Raw genomic sequence first — 24,816 nt, 5'->3', positions numbered from 1 at the left:
AACTGAACCCCCGATTTCTGCCTGAACCCTGTTCTACTCAAAGTCGTCCTCGTCTCCGTCGAAGACAAGAGCATCCTTCCAGCTGCTCAAGCCACAGGCCTTAGGGTCATCCTTCTCTCCTTTCTTTCTCGCACCCAACTTCCGCTGTATTGGTAAATACCATCTGATTTTTCTTCAAAACATATGCACAGCCCAGCCACTCCTCCCCGCCTCCACGGCTCCCGCCTTCGTCTGTTGAAGCTGTCATCGCCTCCCGTCTGATTATTACCATGGCCTCCGCCCTGGTCCTCTTGTCTCCATCCTGGGCCCCCACCCCATACAGTCTGTTCTCAGCAGAGCAGCCAGAGTGATCCTTTAAAAATATCAATCAGTCTGACTTCCCTGGCAGTGCAGTCCAGTGGTTAAGACTCCACACTTCCACTTCAGGGGCCATGGGTTTAATCCCTGGTCGGAGAACTAAAACCCCACATGCTGCACGGCGAGGCTAAAAAATAAATATTCGTTGCTTTCTTCCCTGCCCCCGTACCCCCAATAAGGAGGAAGAAAAAATACAAATCAGTCATATTACACCTCTGCTTAAAACCCCCCAAATGGCTCCCCAACTTATTGAGCATAAAAGCCCCCATTTCGTCACTGGCCCCTTCCCTCTGGCCCACCCATCCGACCTCCTTTCCCCCTCACCCCCTCTTGCCCACTTGTTGCTCCCCACGGTCCCATGGCAAGGACTTTCCTCCACTGAAGGGCCCCCGCCCTGTCGCCCCCATCAGCGGTTCTGCTAAGCTGTCACTGGACCGCTGTCCCTTCCTGGCCACCCAATCCTGGTGCACTCTTTCCCCGGTCCCTGCTCTCATTTCCTCCAAAGCACTTACACCATCAGGCATCTTAAATACTTACTTTTTTTGTGTCTCTTGGTTGGTTTCCCTCTTCTTGGTTCACTGCAGTGTCTCCGTGCCTACAGCAGTACCCGGCTTATAGCAAAACATGTTTGCCGAATGACCCTCCAGCTGGAGGGCTCACGCTTCCACGTAAGGCACTGGGCCTTCTTGGTCTTTGTATCTGGTAGCTGACCCAGTGGCTTCGCCGGAGGAGGTGCTGGACGGTGATCCATTGAGGCCACGCAGAGCTGAGTTCTAACAGTGGCTGTGGTTCCTCCCTAAGCCACCCCCACCACTGCAGCCCCCAGGGGCTCGTTTTTGTCGAGTTTGGCTTATATAACATATTGCTGTGCTGCATAGGTGGCATCTCCTCCCACGCTGCCCTTTGCCCTCGTCTGCGCCCTGCTTTAACTCGGTGCTGCGTCCCGGCCCTGCTGCGCGTTCTGTGTGTTGGGCCAGGCGTTGGGGGTCTTGAGTTGACACCTACCCTCACGGAACAATGGAATGGTTGTGGGGTCCGTAATTAGAAGGCTTGGGTTTGAATTTTGGCTTTGCCACGTGCCGGTTTTCCTACCGCAGGTCAGCTATGTTTTGTGTTGTCTCTGAGCCTCCTCAATTCCTCTTTGGAAAGAAGTGAAGTGTAAATAAGTAATTTAGTAAGTAAATTCCCAGGTGGTCTCTCTGAGCTTCAGTGTTCTCACCTGTAACACGAAGATGATAATATGCCTACTTCGTGGAGTTGTGAGGTTTAACTGATATCGCTGATGGGACAACACTATGTAGCTCATTGTAGTAGTTCTCTATTGCCATGTAACAAATGACCCCAACCCTTAGCAGCCTAAAAAAAATGATTATTTATCATTTTACAATTTTCGTGGGTTAAGAATTCAGGAGCCGCTTAGCTGAGTGGTTCTGGCTCAGAGTCTCATGAAGTTACAGTCAAGCTGATGACCTGCAGATGACTGATGGGCTGCAGTCATCTGAAGGCTTGACTGAGGCTGGAGGACCGGCTTCCAGTACGCCCACTCTCCTGTTTTGGCAGGAAGCCTTAGCTAGTTCCTCACCACTTGGACCTGCCCCACAAGGCTGCTTGAGCATTCTCACAACATGGCCGCTGGCTTCCCCTAGAGTGAGTGATCCAGAAAGAGAGACCAGGATGGAAGCTACAATGTCTTTTATGACGCAGCCTTAGAAATTGTATACCGTCACTTCTTTATTCATTTGTTAGGAGCAAGTCACTCAATCCTGCACTCAAGAGGAGGAAAATTCGGCTTTATTTTTTGAAGGGATTGTCAAAGAATTTGCAGACATATTTTAAAACCTCCATAACCAAACGGCACCATGAGAATGTTAATTAATGTTGCTGGCAGTAGTTTCAGTTCATTGTAGACTCTTGGCCTTGCTAGATGCATTCTCTTTGTCAGATTCAAATTTCAGGCTGCTGTCTCTCAGCTTCTCTGTGCCTCGTGGGTTCTATTAAATTGGTTAATTGTTCATGGATAATTCATGGATATTCTTTCCTGTCTGGCTAGGCTGTGGGTTCCCTGCAATCTTGGCCCATGTCTCAGGGTTCTGCTGCATCCTAGCAGAGTGAGGTTTTTGCAGAGTGATGTCTATTTCCAGTTGTGGGACCATGATTCTGGAATTTTGACTGGTGAAGCGGGGACAGAGGAGTTGGTGTGTCGGAAAAGATAACAAACTTGGTTTTGGATACATTTAGTTTGAGGTACTTAAAAGATGAATAGGGACTTCCCTGGCGGTCCAGTGGTTAAGACTTCACCTTCCATTGCAGGGGGTGCGGGTTCGATCCCTGGTCAGGGAGTTAAGATCCCACATGCCTCGTGGCCAAGAGAACAAAACATAAAACAGAAGCAATATTGTAATAAATTTAATGAAGACTTCAAAAAAATGGTCCATATCCAAAAAAAAAATCTTAAAAAAAAAAGATGAATAAATGAAGCCACTCAGAAGGCTATTGAAATGTGAACTTTGAAGGGAGGAAGGAAAGCTGAAGGGTGTCATCTGCAAAGAAGTAACCACTGAACCCATGAAAAGAATGAAGCTGCCAAGGGGAAAGTGAGGAAACAGGGCAGGGTGAGAGCAGAACCATGGTCCCGGGGCGAGGAAGAGGGAGCAGTACAGGAGACGTGAACCAGGTGGGCAGGAGGCAGCGTGGTCGTGGAAACCAAGCAGGAGGAAATTCCAGGAAGGTGGTCTGACCTTTCAGAGAGGTCTGAAGGGGTGAAAGCTAACAGCAGGAGGCTGATGACCTCTCAGGATGAGGTTTCAGAGAGTAGAGGATGCTCATAGACAGATTTCGGGGGTTAAGATGCCTGGATGGGGAAGAAAGCACAGAACGTGTGTCTCGGGATGTATCAAGTGAAGGGGAAGAGTAGACTCATTTGTGGTGGCAGAGTTGAGTGGGGCTCCTCTCGGGTTGGGGGTCCTGAAGGGGGAGACGGAGAGACGGAAAATGCCAAAGGGAAAAGGTGGTTTGGGTTGAGTTTCACAGGCAGGAGGAGGAGAAATGAAGGGCGCACGTGGGGGGCGGGGGTGCTGGCTTGGCAAGAAGGAGGGCGGAGGTGGGAGTTTGTCAACAGCGACCTGCCGTCAAGGGGAGCCCGGAGGAGATGGCGGGAGGCCCGGGGAGCACTGGGGAGAGGTAAGCGTGCGAAAGAAGCCCCCCGGGGAACACAGGGAGATGCCAGCGAGATCGCCAGGAGGCCTGAGTGTGTGGCGGTTGTCACCTGCAGAATTTTGTGACTTTTATCTAGAGCAGAGAATTAAAATGAAGAAAGTGGTCTGTATCCGTTTTCCCAGGTTGGGGATTTGCCGAAGTCCGGTGGAAGGTCCAGGGAATTAGGAGTTCTAGTTCCGTTTCTAAAGATGGGAGTGAGCTATCAGTCAGTGGGTGACATACAGGTCTGCACGTGGCCCCTGCCCAGTCGCCCTCAGGGTGATGAGCACCTGATGCCAGGGCTGGCACTTATCATTTGTGTACAAGCACTGCCCACTTACCAGGCAGTGCGCCAGCAGGCCTGACACCGAGAGTGCTGCTTTTTTCATTCGCACAAAGGTGCCATGTGTCAGGTACAGAGACCGATGGACTAGGGTCAGGGCCTTGGGGAGAACTGAGGGCTTGGATTTCAGAGTGAGAGGGAAAGGTTGGTCCAGCAGGGATGGGAAAGTGGTAGGAGGTAAGGCTATGTGGTCAGAGAAGTGAAGCTCAGATATTGAAGTCTTGGAAGCAAAACCATCTTGAACAATTCTGTCCGAGATGAGGCCATGATGGTGAGTGACTGAAATGAGTACAGACAAGAATCCTTGTCGAACTGAAATAACAGCTTTATGGAGCAGATTAGATGACCTTGAACACCAGGTGACTGACACTGGATGCTGGATGACTCAGGCCACAGTGGGACCTTCCTAGTGTTGGCAACAGCTATTCAACACATTCAACAAATATTTATTGACTCCAAACTACATGCTTTTAGATGCTTGGGATGTAGCGGTGCACGAAACAGATCAAGATTCCGGAGCCTTAGCACGGGCAAGTTTTAGTGACAAAAACGCGACTGTGTACCTAGGGGTGACCTGACTGAAGTACAGGTTCTATAACAGGGTTTTATTGGACTTGGCTCGCTGATACGCACTCCAGGAACCTACTGCATCTCTGTCACCCTGAATGCCAAAAGCTTTACCTTCAGGTACCCAGTTTACCTAAAAGTGAAATTACAAAGGATGTGGTTAAATGCTTAATTTTTACTTATTTATTTATTTTTTTTGCTGTACGCGGGCCTCTCACTGCTGTGGCCTCTCCTGTTGCGGAGCACAGGCTCCGGACGCGCAGGCTCAGCGGCCATGGCTCACGGGCCCAGCGGCTCCGTGGCACGTGGGATCCTCCCGGACTGGGGCACGAACCCGTGTCCCCTGCATCGGCAGGCGGACTCTCAACCACTGCGCCACCAGGGAAGCCCTAAATGCTTAATTTTTAAAAGGTAGTGGTTACTGGAGGCACAGGATGATCAGGAGCAGAGTGGACTGACTCCACTGAAACGGGCCGGGCAGGATGGGGGCCGTGGGTGCAGCGGGCCCAGTGCCCCTGATGGGGAGTTGGTGGGGGGAGGAGCGAGCAGGGGTTTCCAGACTAAAACTCTTGTTGGCCCAGGTTCCGGTGACTTTTGTAGACATTGCTGTTTACTTCTCTGAGGACGAGTGGAAGAACCTGGATGAATGGCAGAAGGAGCTTTACAACAACCTGGTTAAGGAGAACTACAAAACCCTGATGTCCCTGGGTAAGGGCGCCTTCCCTCCCCTGTGGCGAGCACCTTGGGAGTGGGGAGTGAGATGCTTCTCGACCCGTGGTGCACCACCCCCGGGCAAGGTGTCATGTTTATACGTCATGGAAACTCAGGAAACGATTTGCTTGCCTGCTAGGAAGTTAGAATGACTTGTAACAGAATGGAAAGTAAAAACAGGGCCTATCACTGCGGGGCTGAACACTGTGCTGCCACCATTTTAGAATCACAGCCAAACAGCGTCACTACGCGCTGACCCCCAGCAGCCTTGGATAAGCCACAGTCGCTCTGCTGCTGGCTTTCAGAGACCGGAAACTGGAGAATCTATTGACTTGTTTTCATAGTTCCTCGTGAGAGATTTCCTGACGTACTCACATAACGGCCACCACCTAGAGGACTGCTGGGGTGGGGTGGGGGAGGGGAGAGCTCCACATCGCCCTTGATCGGGGCCCATCGATCAGCTTCACTCAGCCCTTCCTTCCCTTCCCCCTCATTCCAGACTCGGAAGGTCCAGTGTCCAAGCCAGATGCTCCACCCCAGGCCGAGCCCCGGGAAGAGCCTTGCGTGTGGGAGCAACGTGACCCTGAAGAGAGAGAAATCCTGATGGATCCAGACACAGGTGATGGCAGCCGAAGACAGCCCTAGGTCCAGGGCAGGGTGGGAGAGAAGCACCGCCATCCCTGCATGAATTCCAGGCGGGCTTCTCCCGAGTTGTTCGTGGGGCCAGTTCTGCTGCCCTTGAAATTTGGCGGTCACCTAAAGGAAGAGTTTCAGGGCCAGAAAGCGCACCACAGATGTTTGTCTTTTGGGTCAGAACCGTGTAGCTCGAGATGCCCAGGTAAGCTGGAGAGAAGAGGAAGCAGCGGGGGCGAGGGGGGCGCCTTGCAGCCTCCCAGCCCTGATGGGCACCCTAGACCCGAGTGCAGCTCCAGCCTAGGGAGGTGGGCAGAGGAGGCTCTGCGTGGCGCACGTGGGGTGCGTGGCCGACTGCTTCGGGCCTGGCTGTCTCCTTCAGCATCCTCGCCCCGTTCTCACAGACGCCCCATCACAGGCAGACTTACCCTCCAAAGCTTTCTCCTCATTCAAGGGAGATCTTACGTTCTGAGGATCCAGTTCCCCGAGAACGTCACACCTGGTGATGGGAGGTGCGAGGCTTCTCGGGACCTCAGCTCTCCTGAGCACCGTTGGGCCAGGTGAAATCTGGTCCTTGAACTGTATTCTCTGCCTTCTCCCAGGAGCCTTCACCCGTTGGGGCCCTCTGCCCTTCCTCCCTTTTCAGTGGAGGGTGTATTCACCGAAACTTCCCTAGAAGGTGGCTCAAGGCGGCCCCCTCCCCCCATTCTGCTCTCTTTATTGAGATATAATTCGCATGCTGTAAATTCACTCTTGAAGTGTATCATTCAGTTCGCCAAGTTGTGCAGCCATCATCACTATCTAATCCAGAACGTTTTCATCATAGGGCACCCCGCCCCCATGAGCAGTCACTCCTGTTCTCTGGGCCTCCCCCGCCCAGCCCCTGCTTCTGCTCTCTGTTCTCTGGACCTCCCCCGCCCAGCCCCTGGTTGCTATGCATTTGCCTCTTGTGGACGTTTCGTCTAAATGGCCCCTTCCCTGTCTTAGGTACCACAAATGTGTGAGGTCAGCAGCTGTGGTAACCTTTCACAGTAAAGCAATGTAACCTCAGCCGTTTCACTGAGTTACCATCCATCCCTGTGCCAGATAGAACAGGGACCACTGTGGCCTTTTTATGGATGGACCAAGCAGACTGAGAGCCAGAGAGGGCAAGTGACTCATCCTCTGGGCTGGGGGCAGAGGTGAAACCAGGATCCGTGTCTTCCACTTCCTCATGTAGTCTCTTTCCTGCTGTCTCCTGCGGGGGCTAGTGTTATACATCACACCATAGACCCTCATAAGAGGAACATGCCCCTGTGGTCACGTCACGGGGTCTGCATGGAAGACATGTTATTGTCTTTTATGCAAAAGGATGCTGTGCCTTATCCATTCCAGGAAGGGATGGGGTTGCTTCCCTTTGCCCAGTCTAACTTCATGTGTGTGTGTGTGTGTGTGTGTGTGTGTGTGTGTGTCTGTCTGTCTGTCTATCTGGCCCACTCTTCCTGACTGGGGTGCAGAACAAGGACGAATGTCTCCCACATGGAGGGAGACCTATGGCCTGTCCTGATTAGCACCCACCCAGCGTGGGCTGTTTCTGGAACCCTGTCCCAGCCTTACCACACCTCATTTTGTGGCTTGGCCTACCCCCTTGTCCTGAATGTCGATCGCCTCTCTGCTCCCAGGACCTTCTGCTCCTGGGGGTTCCCCATAGTTGCCCAGAGAAACCCAAGACCCCATGCTCTTCCCTGGCCAGTGCTGTCAGCCGTGCTCCTGACCCCGAGAACGTCCAGCTGACGATCATTCATGAAAACGGCACCAAACGATGTGATTCTCTGTCCCCAGGAGCAGAGCCCCTGATGCCTGCACAGGACACGTCCTCTCAGGTGAAGCGGGAGGAGGCCCTGTGTGCCCGGGGTCAGCGGGGCCTGGAGGAAAGAGCCATCCCCACAGAGTCCATTACCGGTGAGTGAGCTGACTGGCCGCCCAAGCCGGGTGGCAGAGCAAAGTCCAACGTGGTCTGCGGGCGCCCAGCGTTGTCTGACGTGTGTGCCAGGCCAGAGGCCTGAGCTGAAAACGGAAGATTGTGGGTCCAGGATGGATGGAGAGACAGGGTTTCCCACGAGCCGCAGACTCGGCACACGACGTGGACGAGTTGCCAGCACGTCTGGGCTTAGCCGTTCTGTTTTCTCTTCTTTGTAATATCAGTTTTTAACTGTTCCTTTCTTCCCTTGGAAAGCAGTATCTGCAGAAGTACTGAGTGTGAGGCGTTTTACAGGTCCCGTGGGTGGGGGAATCTGTGGGTCCGTGAGACCTGCTTCCAACTGGTGGCAAGAGCTTTCGTTGTTTTAACCAAGCACTTATGGCTGCTGCCTCTGTGTCAGGCCCCGCACGGCCACAGTCCTGTCAGGAGGTCTGGATAGCTCCTCTTCGACAGCATTCTGGCTGGACTTTGTATGTGAGATCTCTGTTAGAGAAGATACGTATTTATTAGTCAGAGTTCTCCAAACAGTCAACAGGGTGAGTGTGTGTGTGCGTGTGTGTGCGCATGTGTGTAGAGATATTGATGGAGTGATTGAATTTAAGGAGCTGGCTTCTGCCAACTGGAGCACCGGGGCAATCTGCCGGCAGGATTCCCTTTTCCTCGGGATGTCAGTCTCTTGTCATTAAGGCCGTCAGGTGGTGGGACGGGGCCCACCCACATTATGGAAGGCAGTCCACCTTACTCAAAGTCTTGTTGAACTCCTCAAAACAAAAAAAAACAACACAGAAACATCGAGAAGAATGTTTGGCCCAGTATCTGGGTACTGTGGTCTAGGCAAGTTGACACATAAAATTAACCGTCACAAGATATATTAACACACTATAGCTCTTTACTTATCCACAGGTTAGAGCTCCACAAACCTCATCCCCCTTAGTCAAAGCCTCACACTCATAGGTGAGTGATAGCAGCCCTTTCCGCTTCCCAATTCATCCGGCCAGTTCCTCAGAGAGCATCACAGTGCTTCAGAGGGATCTTTAAGAGATAAGAAGGCAATAAAGGGTAAATGAGGTTTAATAGACTCTGCAGAGGAAAGAGGGTGTAGGATACATCTTAGAAAAATCCCATTAAGATGGTTAAGATAAAAGGCTTCCTGGGGCTTCCCCGGTGGCGCAATGGTTGAGAGTCCGCCTGCTGATGCAGGGGACACGGGTTCGTGCCCCTGTCCGGGAGGACCCTACATGCCGCGGAGCGGCTGGGCCCGTGAGCCATGGCCGCTGGGCCTGCGCATCTGGAGCCTGTGGTCCACAATGGGAGAGGCCACAACAGTGAGAGGCCCGCGTACCGCAAAAAAAAAAAAAAAAAAAAAAGCCTTCCTGGAAGGTGTCATTTTCCTGGACGGTCCCTGCAGGAGGAAGACCTCCTTCCACGGTGTTGCTCAGGCCTCAGGCGTGAACCTCGGTTGAAGGAGTTAAGTTCCTGAAGGACAGGAAAGCTCTCTCGATGACATCACTGTTATGTCACCCCCCTGTAGTATCCACTTATTTGTGGCAAAAGCTCCAGCAGCTGAGGCCAAGCTGACCTAAAGCTTTAATTAACTAGAGTAATTACTGCTGATGTTTAGGGAAAAGAACTCATTGCATGACACGAGAGACTTAAAGCACCACCTTGCGGGCGTTTCCGTGTCCCCTGACACCTTTGCTGCTCTGTTCCCACAAGCAGACTCACCAGCTTCTGCCCAAGACCTCCTGTCCCGGATCAAGCAGGAAGACCCCCCGTGCGTGTGGGCTCAGCAGGAGTTGGCGGAGAGGGACATTCCAACGGACCCCAACTCAGGTGAGCGCGCCGTCGGGGCACGTGGAGATGACTTCTGTAACCGCCAGAAAATCTATCCGATCGAGTCACTTTCGTCAAAGGCCAGTGAAAGACTCAGGGGATAAACTAGTGTGTTCCTCAGGTGGTGACTTTGTATACATTTCGGCATATAACTATTAGAAAAGTGGGGAGGATTTCTCTAAAGGAATCATCACACTAATAATTTGTACTGTCAGTGAACTGATACTAACATGACTTCACTGATTTCTGAAATATAATTAAAAAGCCTTTTAAAAGTGGTATATATTTCTGTGACAGAAAGAAAGAAAGTAATTTTACTTTTCCCGGAGTCTTCCTTGAGTGAATAGTAGTAAGATGTCTCCCAGGAAACTTCTGGGGAAAGTCCAGGCATAAAGGGAAGCATAAAAGAACAATAGGGAAGCTCTGCCCGCCCAGGCCCCACGTGCGTGTGCACGCGGGCGTGTGTGCGCATGCGGGTGTGCGTGTGCACTGTGTGTGCGCGTGTGTTCACATATGCTTGCAGAGCTGGAGGAGGCCAGTGTCATCTTGTTTGCTGGTTGTGACCCCAAAGTCTCATGCAGCCCCGCACACCAGGAAAAGAAGCAGCTGTAAGATCTAGGATTCCGTGTCGTTTGTCAACTCTGCAGCTTCACAAGGGGGGGAAGTTGACGGGGTCCAGGGCAGAAGAGGAAGCAGTGCCCTCCCGACAGAGAGGCGGCAGTGTCCACTGCAGTTCCTGTTAATGACCTTTGTCCACTGCTTCTGCCGTTGCCGATCTGGAAGGCCGACCTCTCCTCCCTTGGTCCTGTGGGCCATCAGAGGCCAGACTCCCCTCCGGCCTGGCCCCGCAGATGGCCCTGGGGCTCCGAGGGCAGAGCCAGAAGACCTGGGTTCCGGTCCTGGCTCTGCCTCCACACAGCCTCCTCCCCGGCAGCAGGACCAGTGAGGTCCCATCTGGGGAGGCTGTTGACGGGGTGGGGACAGGGATACCCAAACTGCCACACGCCCTCTGAGCAGAGCAGCGGCCTCTGCACGTGGCAGTGTTCGAACTTCCGGTGGGATGCTCGGTGGAAAGGAACAGGCTCTAAGACTGCCTTCTTTCCCCGAACAGAGTCTCTGATCTCCGCACACGACATCTTGTCATGGATAAAGCAGGAGGAGCAGCCATACCCGTGGGGCCCTCGCGACGCCATGGAAGGAGAGCTCGGATTAGATTCTGGCCCCGGTGAGTGGCGCACCCCGCGGGGCCCCTGGGTGTTTTGTCCACAGGGACGGTTGCTCACCCAGCCTAGCCCCTTGTAAGGTGATGTTCTGTCATGGCAGCCTTTTGAAGGCCTGTATCAAAGCACTGTCCCCTTTCCTTCTGGAGGATGGCAGGTATGTTAGCTTCCTAGGGCTGTCTTGACAAAAATACCCAACTGGGTGGCCTAAAACAGCAGAAATTTATTCCTTCATAGTTCTGGAGGCCTGGAGCCTGAAATCAAAGGGTCGGCACGGCCATGCTCCCTCTGAAAGCTGTAGGGGAGCCCTGCCTTGCCTCTGCCTAGCTTCTGTGTTTGTTGGTGATCTTTGGTGTTCCTTGGTCTGTGGATGTGTCACCCCAATCTTCTGTCTTCACACGTTCTGTGTCTTACAAGGTCACGAGTCACATTGGATCAGGGGCCTGCCCTCCTCCAGTATGACCTCATCTTAACTACACCTGGAAAAATCCTATTTCCAAATAAGGTCACATTCTGAAGTACTTGGGGGGTCCAGATTTTGATGTTATCTTTTGGGGGGATATAATTCAACCCATCACAACAGGGAAAGGCGAGCAGGCTGGGAGCGAGCTGAGGCAGTGGAGTCACAGCAGGTGATGGCAGCAGGCGGCTCACACACTAGGAAACACTCACCAGAGCACCCTGGCAGCTGACCTCCCGGAGTAACTGGGAAGATCCTGAAGCTCAGATAGGAAGAGGGGAGTTTCTTCTGCCGGCAAGTGTGAGGCCAAATACCTCCCCTGACTTGGCTCTCTTGGGTCTTTCTGGAAGCCCCCTGACTGGCTGAGGACCTCTGGCATGTGTTGGTGGGTTAGGTAACGCGTCGCATCAGGCTCACACTCCTTGCCAGGGCCAGTACCACTGAAACAGCTGGCTTAACGTCCTCTGGGTGATTGGGGTGGTGAAGGGACAGTTAATCATATGTTCCTTGCTCACGTTCCTGACACCCTCTGAGAGCTCGAAATCCATGTCAGAGCTGAGGACACGGGTTATTTCTGAATCTGAAGGGACATTTAAAACCCAGGTGAGCGGATCTCGCTCTCCGTGAGACAGACTTAGTTCAGTCTGGAAGAGCAGAGTGGGGCCGGAGGAATGGGCAGGGGATGGCAGAGGAACAGTGCACATCCTTGTCTAAAACAGAATTTCAGTTGTCCTCTTTCTAACCTGCTGGTGGGGTGGGATGTGACAGGGACATCCGGGGGACCGCCTGTGAGGGCAGGAAGAAGCGATAGCTTGATGCTACCCCATCCTCTGCAGCACTCAGGCCACCATTTCTAGCCCTGGCCCTGAAGGCAGGGGTACCAGATCAGCAAACATTGTGCCAGGAAACTCCGCCCAAATCTTTGCCCTCGGCGCTGCCTTCCGACTTCTCCAACTTGGCTAAGAGCGTGTGGGCTTCAAGGAGCCTTTTCCTGGGACCTGCGTGGTTGTGAAAACAGCGTGAGAAACTCGTGCAGAAATCGCCAGGCTTTGCAAATTACCAAAATGCTTTCCTTCTCCAGTTCGAATATGCCGAGCGGCTCATAGAACAGTTTGCCTCGTGCTGTTTTGTCTCTGGGAGGCCTTAGAAAGTTTGCATTTGGGAAGAAAGGCCCAGAGCTGGGAGAGAGGGGTATCTGGAAACGCTTCTCCTGCCCGCCCAGTCACTAGAGCCTCGTATCAGAGCCTCTTGTCTTTCTCCCAAAATGAACCTGCCTTCCGCTCATTAATGTTGGGATGTGAAATTAGTATCTCACCTGTGATTTCTTTGAGGTTTAAAACCCACCTAGTGCTGTGGTTGCCAAGGACCACCAGGTGGACTTTTGGTAAGACATGGCATCATGTGGTAGTCTTCTGGAGGGGGCTCGGAAGGGGAGAGGGGGCAGGGCTAGAGAGTAAAACACAGAAATACATGCATGTTCACGCCAACCCCCTTCCCTGGCCCTGCCGTAAACAAGAGAGAAAGACCCGGTGTCCTGCTTAACTCAAAGTCAGACGTCAGCCTAACCGGACGTTACCTTTTAGTAAAAAGGATTCCTGGCTTTATATATTAATGAGTGGATATTATTCTCTGCTCTCTGACAGTTAGTGTAAGACAGGAAAAAAGTCTGGTTCACTCAGAAGTAACGTGCATGGGGCTCCACTGAAGCAGGAAGTGTGAATAGGGGTTTGGAGTTCAGTGGCTACTGGGTGCTTCTGGAGAGAGTGGGGAGCCTCAGGCCAGACCACCCTACCCGGACGCCAGCACTCAAAACACACTCGCAAGTCACAGGATACGATTTGAAAGCAGCCTCCTGAAATTCCCATGTACTGCCTTGGGTTAAAACTGGTTAAAACAGTGATTCCAGCCTTTTTTAGTCTCTGTTACTTAACAAGTATTTACCTCGTGCCTGCTCTATGCTACGCAGTACTACAGGCACTTGGAATAAGTGGTGAAGAAGGGCCAGGGGCCTTTCCTTTTGTGGGACGGTGATGAACAGTAATCACACAAACAAGATAAACTCGGGGTGGTAAACGCTCTGAGGGTGACGACTCAGGGAAAACAGGGGGCCGGGAGTCGGGGCAGGAAAGGAAGAAGCACTCGAGTGTGTCCAGATCACGAGAAGGAGCTGACCACGGGGCTGCTGGGGAAGGGAAGGCCATAAGGAAGGCCATCTGGGGAAGGAGGTTGGAGCAATAGACAAGGAGGAGTCTGACCACGTATGACCTATGGGCCAGGTTAGCGTCTGGATTTTATTCTAATATGAAAGGAGACTAACAGAGGGTTTGAAACACAGTGGTGACGTGATCTGGTTTACATTTTTAAAACGTACGTTTGGGAATTGACTGGAGTCAGGTGGGGAGAAAGGGCCAGAAGCAGGGAAACCATGTAGGAGCTAATGTAGTGGGTAGAGACCAGGTCAAGAGGTGATGGTTGGAAATATAACTGATAGATTGTCTGTGGTGGATGAGGAGACAAGAGTGACTCCTAGGTTTTGATCCGGAAACACTGGGCGAATGGGTGCTGTTTGCTGAAATGGTGAGTCCTGGAAAAGCAGCAGGTTAGCTGTGTAAATTAGGTGTTCTCCTCTGGACCCGTTCAACTTGAGATGACATCCAGGTAGCAATGTCAAGTAGACAGATGAACATAGGAGTCTGAAGTTGGAGAGCCTGGGGCTAGATTGATTGGGGAGTTACAGGTTGCAAGGACTTCTGACACCAACCACCTGGGATTAGGCCAGACTTCACAGGTGAGGCACCTCGTTCTCCACGTGACTGCTCTCATCTTACACAGCAGCTGCAAGTTCGAGGGTCCCCAGACCACCCGCACTTCTGACCAGCTGGCTGCAAATTCAGGGGTCTCCATTAACGCCTCAGGTGCAGTAATTCCCTAGAACAACTCACAGGACTCAGGAAAGTGCTATACTTACAATTAGTTTTATTAGAGCAAGAGGATGGATTCAAATCAGAACCAGCTGAAAGGGGAGATCCGCAGGACCAGGTCTGGGAGGGTCCTAAGCATGAAGCTTCTGTTGTCTACTCCCTGTGGAGTCGGGAGTGTCCTGCTCCCCGCACAGCGATGAGTGACAGTACTGCCTACCAGAGAACCGCACTGGAGCCTCTGTGTCCAGAGTGTTTACTGGGATTTCTTTACATACGTACAATTGATTGAATATTCAAACTGCTTTAAAGAATGAAGACATTTATCCTCTTACGTAACTAAGAGGTAGTCCAGTTCTAGCCTTGGTTGGCTCAAGGATGCAGCTATATTATCAAGGACCCAGGTTCTTTCCAACTGCTTGTTCGCTCATCCTTGGTGTGGATGGAGCAAGTTGGCCACAGCTGTTCCAAGTATCACCTCCAGGCCCAGAGGGAAAGGAGAGGCCGTCTTTTTGCCTGCGCTGTCTCCAAGGAGTGAGGATGCTTTCCCAGAAGCCTCCCAGCAAACACATCTCATCGGCCAGAACAAGGTCCCGTGCTTGTATCTGAATCAGTTACTGGCCAGTGAGTTCTAGAGTGAAAGTCCTCATGTTAGAGGTGGGAGGAGATGGTGTGACGTAATCCCCATGGAGAGTGGAAAACTGGGGCATGCTGAGTCATGGGGTAGGATGCCAGGGTTTGAGGTGTGTGATCTTCTCCAGCAGCCTTCAGCTACTTGAGTGCTGTCACTGCATTGGGGTCCCCCAGGCAAGCCCAACAGAGGAGAGAGGGGCAGAGGGACCACAGGAGCTAAGCTGGGTCGGGAAGGGAGAACAGAGGCGGGGGGCGGGGCGGAGCAGGGAGGCAGTTGACAGAAGTGGTCTGGTGCTCACTCCGAGTTTGAAGAATGATCAGAGTAGGATTAGGATTGTTTGGGGTTGGGTTTCCTGGGAAACAGTCCCTGAGATGGAGGTTTACGTACACGTGGTTTCCTTAGGGGTCCTCTTGGGAATAACACCCACGGAGGAGGGAGAGTAGCCAATCGGGTAGAGGGAGAAGCAAGGCCCACAGTGCAGCTGTGACAGAGGCCACAGCCAAACCTGCAGGATTGACGGCATGACATCCTGGATTGAGGCTAGGAGAGTTACAGTGGCCCCTGCCCCTGGCCAGTGTCCTATGGAAATGGTTCTTTGCCTGGTCAGTGTTGGTTGGGATAGAGGGGGGCAGGCTGGGCCCAGTCTGTCTAGGAGTGTCACATAAGGAACACATGTCACGGGGAGGGGGCTCCTGCAGGAAGAAAGGACTGTGAACTGGGGATCGGGGAGGTGATGGAGGGTGAAGGAAAGAGAAGACTCCTAAATACAGTCAGCAAACCCAGTAGTGCCTTGGAAGTCGGAGTCCTGGGCCTCAGATCGCTGCTCCGATGCCCAGAGCCTGGGCTTTGTGCCCCACTGCCCCCAAGGTCGTGTGGAACCATGAACCCTGGAGACTCAGGGGTGCAGGAAAGGGCACCATTGCAGGAGCGAGACAGGCGCTTCCTGGGGATGCTGGCTGGGCAGCCACTTCCACACGAGGATGAGGAGAGCGCCAGTCACATGTGGTCCGCGGCCAGGTGGGGTCAGGCGCCAGGGTGGGACTCATATCAACCCAGCTGACCCCGCCGCAGTACAAGGCCGAAGGCTGCCTGCTTAGTGGAGACATAACTGCAAATCGCAGGGTGGTTATGCGCCCGGCCCCCTGCGTTCCCCTCCTGTAGGCCTTCAGACGGGCTTTTCACCTGGGATAGGTTCTGGCAGACTCTCTCCCTCCAGTCGAGAGATTCTCCGTAGGTAAATTAGCACTGAACATCAGAATACAATTAAGTCTTATTATTTCCAGGCGATTCCGCCTTCCAAGGGGACTTCCGCAGAGCACCGCTCCTCTGCCCACCGGCTCCCGGCATCTGGGGGTGTTTCCTATCCTAACTGCGTGCCACCTGCCTGACCCGCTTCAGGTGCTCTCCAGCTGGTGGCTCTGTGCAGCTCCGAGGGTTGGGGAACCCTCGAGCACAGGGAACTTGATCATTTGCCTTGTTCAATCCCCTCATCCTTTAGAGAAGCTGAGGCCCGGCTAGCCTGTGACTCGCAGGAAGCCGCAGAGGAACTAGTTAAGGCCCGGGGCCCCCTTGCAGGGACGGCGTGAGTCCTGGACCGAGCAGTGTCAGCATGTCGCTTCTTCGTGTCTCCCCCCCAGGTGACAGCCTGCTGATGGTGAAGAACCCGCCCCCGGCCCCGCCGCAGCCCCCGCCCGCCCCGCAGAGCCTGCCCCCGCTGCCGGCGCCCCCCGAGGACGCGGGCGGCCCCCCGAGCCGCGGCGGGGGCGCGCTGCTGGACGACGGCTTCCCCGCGCTGCCTGGGGAGCGGGGCGCGGGCGGGGCGCAGGCGGGCGGCCAGGCGGGCGGCGGCGGGGCCGCGGGGGGCGCGGGCGGGGGCCCAGGCGGGGGCGGCGGGGGCTGCGGCAGCTGCTGCCCGGGCGGCCTCCGCCGGAGCCTCCTCCTGCACGGCGCGCGCAGCAAGCCCTACTCGTGCCCGGAGTGCGGCAAGAGCTTCGGTGTGCGCAAAAGCCTCATCATCCACCACCGCAGCCACACCAAGGAGCGGCCGTACGAGTGCGCCGAGTGCGAGAAGAGCTTCAACTGCCACTCGGGCCTCATCCGCCACCAGATGACGCACCGCGGCGAGCGGCCCTACAAGTGCTCCGAGTGCGAGAAGACCTACAGCCGCAAGGAGCACCTGCAGAACCACCAGCGGCTGCACACGGGCGAGCGGCCCTTCCAGTGCGCGCTGTGCGGCAAGAGCTTCATCCGCAAGCAGAACCTGCTCAAGCACCAGCGCATCCACACCGGCGAGCGGCCCTACACGTGCGGCGAGTGCGGCAAGAGCTTCCGCTACAAGGAGTCGCTCAAGGACCACCTGCGCGTGCACAGCGGCGGCGGACCGGGCCTCGGGGCCCAGCGGCCCCTCCAGGCGCCGCCAGAGCGAGACTAGGGCTGGGCCGGGGGAGGGAAGGGCCCGGCGGCAGGAGCAGGGGGCGGGGGCGAGCCTGGGGGCGTCCTGAGGCCCCACCATCCGATCCTGCACTTGGTTCTCGGGGCGCCTTCCCTCCCTCTACCCGCCACCTGCTGGAAGTCGGGAACAGGAATTGCACTCCAGATGGGGTCCCCTGAGTGTGGGGCAGGGGTACCCTAGACCTGTCCGGCCTGAATGGACAGCCCAGCTCTTCTCATAGGGTGGACCAAGGGGGCCGGCGCAGGGAAGGTGCCGGAAGGACAGCGGGTAGGTCCCTCTTCCGGCACCCCCCCTCAGACACCTAGCGTGCCCATTGGGCCTCTGGGGTCACAGATTGTGATCAGGGGAAACCACCAAGGAGTCTCGGAACCCTTCTGAGATAAAGAAATAGGTCCTAAAGTTAAGAGACCCTAAAAAAGGAAGCGAAGGTGTCCTGGTGAGAGGAGGGACGTGCTAAGGGATGGATCTCCGTGATGACAACACTGCCTCGCGTTTGAATAGCGCTTTATACTTTTTTAAACACGTTTTCTATCCGTTATCTATTTTCACCCTTAGCCTATCCCTCTGAGGTACGTGGGGTAGGATTTTCCTGACTTGATAGCTGAGGAAAGTGAGACACAGGTGAGATGGTTTGCCCGAGATCACACAGAAGAGAGTGGCAGGGCTGGGACCAGAGCCCTGCCCCCAGCGCAGTGTCCCCACCACACACACTGCCTACCTCTGGCATGTGAGAGACCTCTCTGGCCTGGTCTCTCTCCTCTCTCTTTCCCCTGACCCACCAAAAATAATCAGAAGCAACAGGGGCCAACTCATGGGGTTACTGGGAATGGGGAATAGATTGACTAGAAAATGCCCGGGGTTGTGCTTCCAGAAGGTTCTTCCTGTGTGGGCACTGCTGGGCGGGAGGGACGGCCCCCGGCCCCCAGCCTGTCCCTCCCACCTCCAGTCCCTCTACCTGGTGCAGCAGCATCTTTCCACTGCACAGCAGTGACCTGGCCCTCCAGAGGCAGCTAGCACCCTGGCTCAGACCTCATCCTGATGATTTATTCGTTTCCCAGGGCACAGGGGTGAGGGAGAGGCTCTTGCTGCAAGAGCAGCTATCGAGGAAGTGAGTCTCTTCCCAGGAGGGCCAGGGCCAGTAGGTGCTAGTGTCTGAGAGCCTCAGTCTCTCTCCTGCCCTGAGCCTCCCAACTGGTGCTGTCTGTTAACCGACCATGCTCATGGACATGGACACAGACCCTCCTCTGCTCCAGACCCTGCAGGCGCCTCGGGAGGCGCCCAGAGGACTCCCCGTGTCAGTACATCTGCTCTGTGGTCCTGATGGGCCACAGCCTCCCTATCTGCGTCTTGCATGGCCAGGCACTGGGGTGGGGTGGCACGCCCCAGGACCCTTGTTTGTGTCAAGAATGACTTCCGCTCCTGCCATCGATCCCACTTCTCTCCCAGCTGGGGAGCACGTGTGTGAGCGCTCTGCTTCTGCCCTTCCCCTCATCTGTGCCGCTCTGCTTTCCTCAGACCCCTTTTTGCCGTGCAAAGGGAATTCTTGAAATTAAATAAAAGGTGTCCAGATTGCAGACTGCATGTTCACAAGGCCGGAGGGCTCTCCAGCGTGGCTTCGTACAGTAAACCCTCAATGAACTGGAATCCAGCTAACTGGGATTTTTTCCCCCCTTTATTCTGCTTTTTGAAGGAGGCAAATCTTAAGAAAATAAGTTAAATATAGACAAGCTCAATGGAGTTCTGTTGGAGCAGAAGGGGACTCTCTAGTCCATTGTACTGGTTGGGAGGCAGCAGTATTCTGCTTTTCAAAAGCACGCGGAGAAAATCAACATTTTCATAACCTAAATCATGGGAAGTAAGGCCAACAGGTTTTTTTGTTTGTTTGTTTGTTGCTTCTTTGGGCTGTTAAGAGTATGAAGGAGGGGGAGAAATCCCTACTGAGACATGTGTTTGAAACATTTGAGCCCATAGCTAGAGTCTGTCCCTTTATTTTACCTTTGAGGAGCTGATTCCCAAAGAGGTTTAGTGACGGATGAGTGAGAGCCAAGGCCAAGTTTCTGGTTTCTCGCGTCCTAGTCTGGTGGACCCCATGCACCAAGTGCCCCTCGGTTATGCCGCAAGTCAACCCAGCCTCCAGCACCAGCCCCTGGGGGAGTCCTAGAGTGAGCTCTAACGCCCCCCCCCCCCCGGAGCTGAGCAAAGGTGGTGACACTCAGTGCGGACCTCCCCCAGGCAGCGAGGATCCTCAGTGTGGACCCTGCAGTCCACTTACCGAAGCAGGACGGCAGTCCTACTTTGGGGGTGGATTTTTATTTTCCTCCCGATAATGTGTTAATTAAAAGTATTTTAATTGAAAGATTAATGCATGCAGTAAAAATCGGTTTAAAAAATAATGAAGAGTAAAACTCTTTCCTACCAGATTCCTGTGGAGAAGCACCCACTGCTGAGAGCTTATATGTCCTTTAGACCTGGAGGAGCCGGGGCTTAAAGGGTGCATTGAATGCAGCAGGGGAAGGAGGGAGAGGCAAAGTGGGATGAGGATGGAACATGTCGGGGAGGCAGGAACTGGGGCATTAAGGCCAGAGACTGGCCTGGCTAGAGCCGGGGTGTATAAAGTTGTAGGTGATGTAGATGCAAGGTGAGTCGTGACCGGGCCACGGAGGGCCTTCAGTGCCAAGACTCTTCCACAGACGGGCTGCCAGCTAGCCTGCGATCTGCTGTGCCACAGACACCCTCATCCCCCCCCTTAGAACTCCTTAGAAACAGTGCATAGCTTCCTCAGAGAGGAAGTCTTGAGACGGCAGGTTTAAGCTAGATGCCACTGAAAATGAAGAGCCACAGGTGGACAAAGTTATCTCACCATCAAGGATCTGGGCGCTATAACTGGCTCTCTGATCTCTGGTCCCGGAATATTGGGTGATGGCAGAGGGTAAAGGAAAAATGAGTAAACACACCAGGCGCAAGATGAACCAGCCTGTGTCCGTGTTTTACAGTGTTGGCCCATCGGTTTGTTACTGTTAGAAAAACATGTAACAGCATTTTATCATCCTGGGACCCTAATAGTTTGGGGGCCGTCATTCCATCCAACACTGACTCGCTAGGGAGCCGTCATGGAGGGACATCTCTAAAATGGTTATTCTTGAGAAGAGGGGCCCTGGATATAAGAATCTTACATCCCCCTACCCCGTCCAGCGAGGTTCCCGTAGGTCTGTAAATCTAGTGAGATGCTGGCAGTGTGTGCTAAAGGCTGACAACCTCTGCTCAAACCTCCTTAGACATATTTTAAACCCATATCATTCCTCAGCATTCTAATCGCTATAGGCTTACTATCTCCTATTATAAAAGAAGACTCCCATTTAAGAGTACAGGGAGGGACTTCCCTGGTGGCGCAGTGGTTAAGAATCCGCCTGCCAATGCAGGGGACAGGGGCTCGAGCCTTGGTCCGGAAAGATCCCATATGCCGCGGAGCAACTAAGCCCGTGCGCCACAACTACTGAGCCTCGGCTCTAGAGCCCGCGAGCCACAACTACTGAGCCTGCGCCTTAGAGCCCACAAGCCACAACTACTGAGCCTGCGTGCTCCTAGAGCCCGTGCTCCACAACAAGAGAAACCACTGCAACGAGAAGCCCGTGCACCGCAACGAAGAGTAGACCCCGCTCGCCGCAACTAGAGAAAGCCCACGCGCAGCAGCGAAGACCGAACACAGCCAAAATAAATAAATTTATTAAAAAAAATTTTTTTTTAAATAGTCGGGAGAGAGCCTATATCCAGTCTTAGAAGCGTAAGCCAGCGTTGTTTACCCGGATGTCCCCACACCTTCCGTCCCAATGGGATCGATATCCTTTAATGGTAAAGGGGCTTGAGTCCCCAGCACATAGTGTCAAAAACAGCAGCCCTGCCCCCCATCTCAAGGATCTGGGCGTGAGGAGAGGTTTGTTTTCCTTAGTTACTGCGCGCTTTCTGGATTCCCCAATTCACATATATCTTCCTTCACACTGCCGGTCTTGCCTGTCAGCTCTGCGTTAACCCAGACGGTGGAGCTCTGTGCCCTTCCTTTGCCTTTCCCAGGTAAGACACTTAACGCGTAGTAGACTTTTATAGTTTGAAGTTCATAGAGAGGGTCTCATCTCAGCCTAGCGCAGGACCTTGCCAACCTCTGAAGAGTAGCTCCCCTTCCCCTTCTCCGGTCCCTCACTCCCCAGGGAAACCCCCCAATCCCAATTTACTCTGAAGAGCAATTTAGTTTTATCTTTGCCCACCTTCTGCCTTCCAAGCCCTGCCCAGGAGCCTATTTTCCCACGATTAAAATGGCCAATAAAACTCTTTTGCTAAACAAAACACTTTTCTCTCCCTAAAAGGAACTCTGCACTAGTTTTTTTTTTTCTTTCTTTCTTTTTAAATCCTGTTTCTTGTTTGTTTGTTTGGGTTTTTTTGGCCGCGCTGTGTGGCATGTGGGATCCTACTTCGCAGACCAGGGATCGAACCCGCGCCCCCTGCAGTGGAAGCGCCGAGTCTTAACCACTGGACCACCAGGAAATTCCCATCTGCACAAGCCTGGTACATTCAAAATGGGTAAAAGGATGTGCAGTAAAAAATCTCCTTGTCACCCAGACACCCAGTTCCCCTACCTGAGGCTGACTGGCCAACCATGAAGAAATGGGAAGTTTCTGGAAGGAACCTGGAATCATTCACAGACTCAAAGGAACATTTGAATAACCAATCCTGGACAGAGACAAAAATGTGTCATCTCTGCTCCTTTCTGTGTGTTGGGATCATTCTTTCAAATTAACTTACTCCAAAAAAAACGGGGGGCAAGACTATTCCTGACTCACATCTACAGCTTCACCAGACAGAAAATTAACCTGTTCCCTCAGCTCCAGTAGAAGAATCCAAGGGAAGAGCTTAAGTCATGTGCCCACCACTGGCTCAACTACTGTGGCCAGGAGGCTGGGGAGCTATGATTGGGCTGGCTTGAGTCAGATGGCTGCTTTTCCGTCATTGTGACCAGGCTGGAATTGTCACAGAACAAGATGGCAGCATCTGTTTGAATTACACGGCTAGAGCCCAGAAAGAGCCATCCCCAAAGGGAAGGAGGTATATATATGCCCAGAGGAAGGGAGAAGTGCTAGGCTGACAAGGTTAACAGGTACCTACTACATCCGTATATACAGTGGGGTTCGGGGGTCAGCTTGAGCCAAGGAGTGTTCATTCTGGGGTTCTCACTGACCCAGAAGCTGAGTGGAATATGCTCCCCAGGGGGTTATTGATGGGAGAGGAGCACAAAAGACATGGTCCCAGACATCTAGAGACTTGCAGGGTAGTAAGGGGAACAGACTAGAAAGGGTCTTAAAGCTGTGGTCTATAAACGTTCTTGAGTTAAAAAAAATGTTTGGGCATACATATATGTACATAAATGTGTTAATATGTATGCTATAAATCATATGATAGAAAATTAAAGGGACAAGATATTTTACAGCATTATTAAACTTTATATTATTTGTGATTCAAAGAATACTTTTTTCTGTCACTGAAAATGAGGGTTCGGGTAAGATGATGTCTAAGCTTGCTCTCAGCTCTGCATGTTACGTTCATAGTGTACAGATGTGGAGATGACAGGATACAAGTACTAAGAGTATATTTCCTTCATTCCTCTAATACCACTGCCACCAATGGGAATAACTGTGAACTGCATTTAAGTTTATTTAAAGGCATGTGTCAAGATCTGAGTGTCATTGGCAAAGGACAAGTGGGTGGCATCTAAGAGATGCAACAAGGTGACATTTATCTTGGTGAATTCATTGCAGTTCAAGGCTTGGACCTTGCCAAAGCCAAAACGAGAAATTGCTTGGTTACCGTGCGCTTGCTCTGTGTTAGGCATTCAGCTGCACAAGCACCTTACTTCCATCTGTTATCTCGCAATGAGTAATAGGGATCGGAAGTGCTTCTTGAGCTCCTAACCTGTGACAGGCACTGTTCTAAGCACTTGATTTGAACTAACTCATGTAATCTGCACAATAACTCTATGAGATATGTGCTACTATTATCCCTCACTAATAATGAGGTCATGGAGGTGCTGATAAGTTCATGACTTGCCCAAGGTCCACATCTCGTAAGTGGCAGCGCTGGGCTAGGGACCCAGATGCTCTCACTCCTCATCCCACTTTCTAATCACTGCACCATCTCTGCAAGCCCGTGAGGCTGCAAACCAGCACCTGGTGCTACCTCCCTTGCACATTGGGAATTTGATCTAAATATTTTCCCAGAGTTCCAGGCAGGGATGCTAAATCATGCTGACTCTCAGAGACTGACAGATAAGGCAGAGAATCAGTTTAATAATTTCCAGGGGTGGTCTGGACATTTGCATCCGTCTGACCTGCATGTTGTCTCCCAGAAGCTACACGGGAACCTGCATCATCAGAAGTTTGCCTGGTGGACATAGAAACAGAATAGAGAGTGTGAGTTCTATAACTGAACCGTTTAATCCTTTGTCCTGATATGTCTGCCTCCACAATCATAATACTTTTTTTTTCTGTATCTGACAGTAAGTTTTTGTTGGCCTGAGACATATCTCCAAGGCTGACTAATTTGGCCTGAGACATATCTCCAAGGCTGACTAATTTTCTCAGCCTGTCCCATTTTTTCTTTAGGTGTATTAATGATTCAACGAATCCCCTGTCAGTCTGGTTGCCCTGGACATCATGCCTTCTCTTGGGGCTGACTTTTCCTATCCTTATCTTCTGATTCACCATTCAATCATCCAAAAATATTCATGAGCATTTCTGTGTGCAAGAAATGGAGGATAACAGTGGAGATATTTTAGTGAAACATAATTACTATGCAAACTAATGAAAAAAATGAGGCTATTTCAGATAGTGATAAATGCTATGAAAAATTTCGGGCAGGATAACAGGATTGAGTGTTGGGATGGAGGAGGGTGTTGCGCTGTAGACAGGTGGACAGGGAATGTCTGTCGGAGGAGGTAAGGTCTGAACTGAGCCCTGCACACTAAGAAGGAGCCAGTCACGTGAACATACTTTCCTGTTGATCTTAAGAGTTTAGCTCTCAGGGGAATTGCTTCATGCCTATCATTCGAAGTGGAAATTCATCGCCTGTCTCTATAGAGAAAATGTGGCACAAATTACATAATTACGTTGCATTAGTGTTGTGTGTTGCGTACTCAAATGGTAAGATAACCATGCTTTTCAATCCAAAACGCAGAATGCATGGTTTAACGTGTAGCGTGTGGGCTGGGTATGAAATCAGGGCTATCTTGGACTTTCCAAGGCATGATTACTATCATTGATAAGCTTCAGGGGGTTGGCCTGGGCACCTAACCCACTGCTGATATGAGAAGTGTATTTCTAGTTTCTAAAAAGTGAAATAACAGGTGTACTTTTGGAATAAAACTGCTTGCCATTTGGGACCGTATCTCTTTTCCCCAACCAGATTACACGTTCTTCCCTCAGAGCAAAGTCTGATTTTTATACTTTTTTGAATCCCTCAAAGCACCTACCAGAGTGCTGGGTACGTAGA

The 24,816-nt window shown here is 52.4% G+C and overlaps 1 protein-coding gene across 2 annotated transcripts in view; it reads left to right on the top strand.

The window, feature by feature from the left end:
• The window catches only part of ZNF282 (zinc finger protein 282), a 31,295-nt gene extending 12,156 nt beyond the window's left edge, over positions 1-19,139 (top strand). For both annotated transcript variants that reach the window (XM_049714716.1, XM_049714715.1), the window contains exons 3-8: positions 5,044-5,170; positions 5,673-5,792; positions 7,628-7,747; positions 9,486-9,599; positions 10,711-10,824; positions 16,469-19,139. In XM_049714716.1, the coding sequence (XP_049570673.1) occupies positions 5,044-5,170; positions 5,673-5,792; positions 7,628-7,747; positions 9,486-9,599; positions 10,711-10,824; positions 16,469-17,262 (1,389 nt within the window). In that variant the 3' untranslated portion in view covers positions 17,263-19,139. The remainder of the gene's footprint in view (positions 1-5,043; positions 5,171-5,672; positions 5,793-7,627; positions 7,748-9,485; positions 9,600-10,710; positions 10,825-16,468) is intronic.
• Positions 19,140-24,816: the final 5,677 nt, after the last annotated feature.

This window comes from Orcinus orca, chromosome 9 (assembly GCF_937001465.1).
Source record: "Orcinus orca chromosome 9, mOrcOrc1.1, whole genome shotgun sequence".
NCBI classification, from domain to species: Eukaryota; Metazoa; Chordata; class Mammalia; order Artiodactyla; family Delphinidae; genus Orcinus; species Orcinus orca.
Note: the sequence above shows the minus strand (reverse complement) of the source record. Positions and strands in the feature narration are given on the sequence as shown.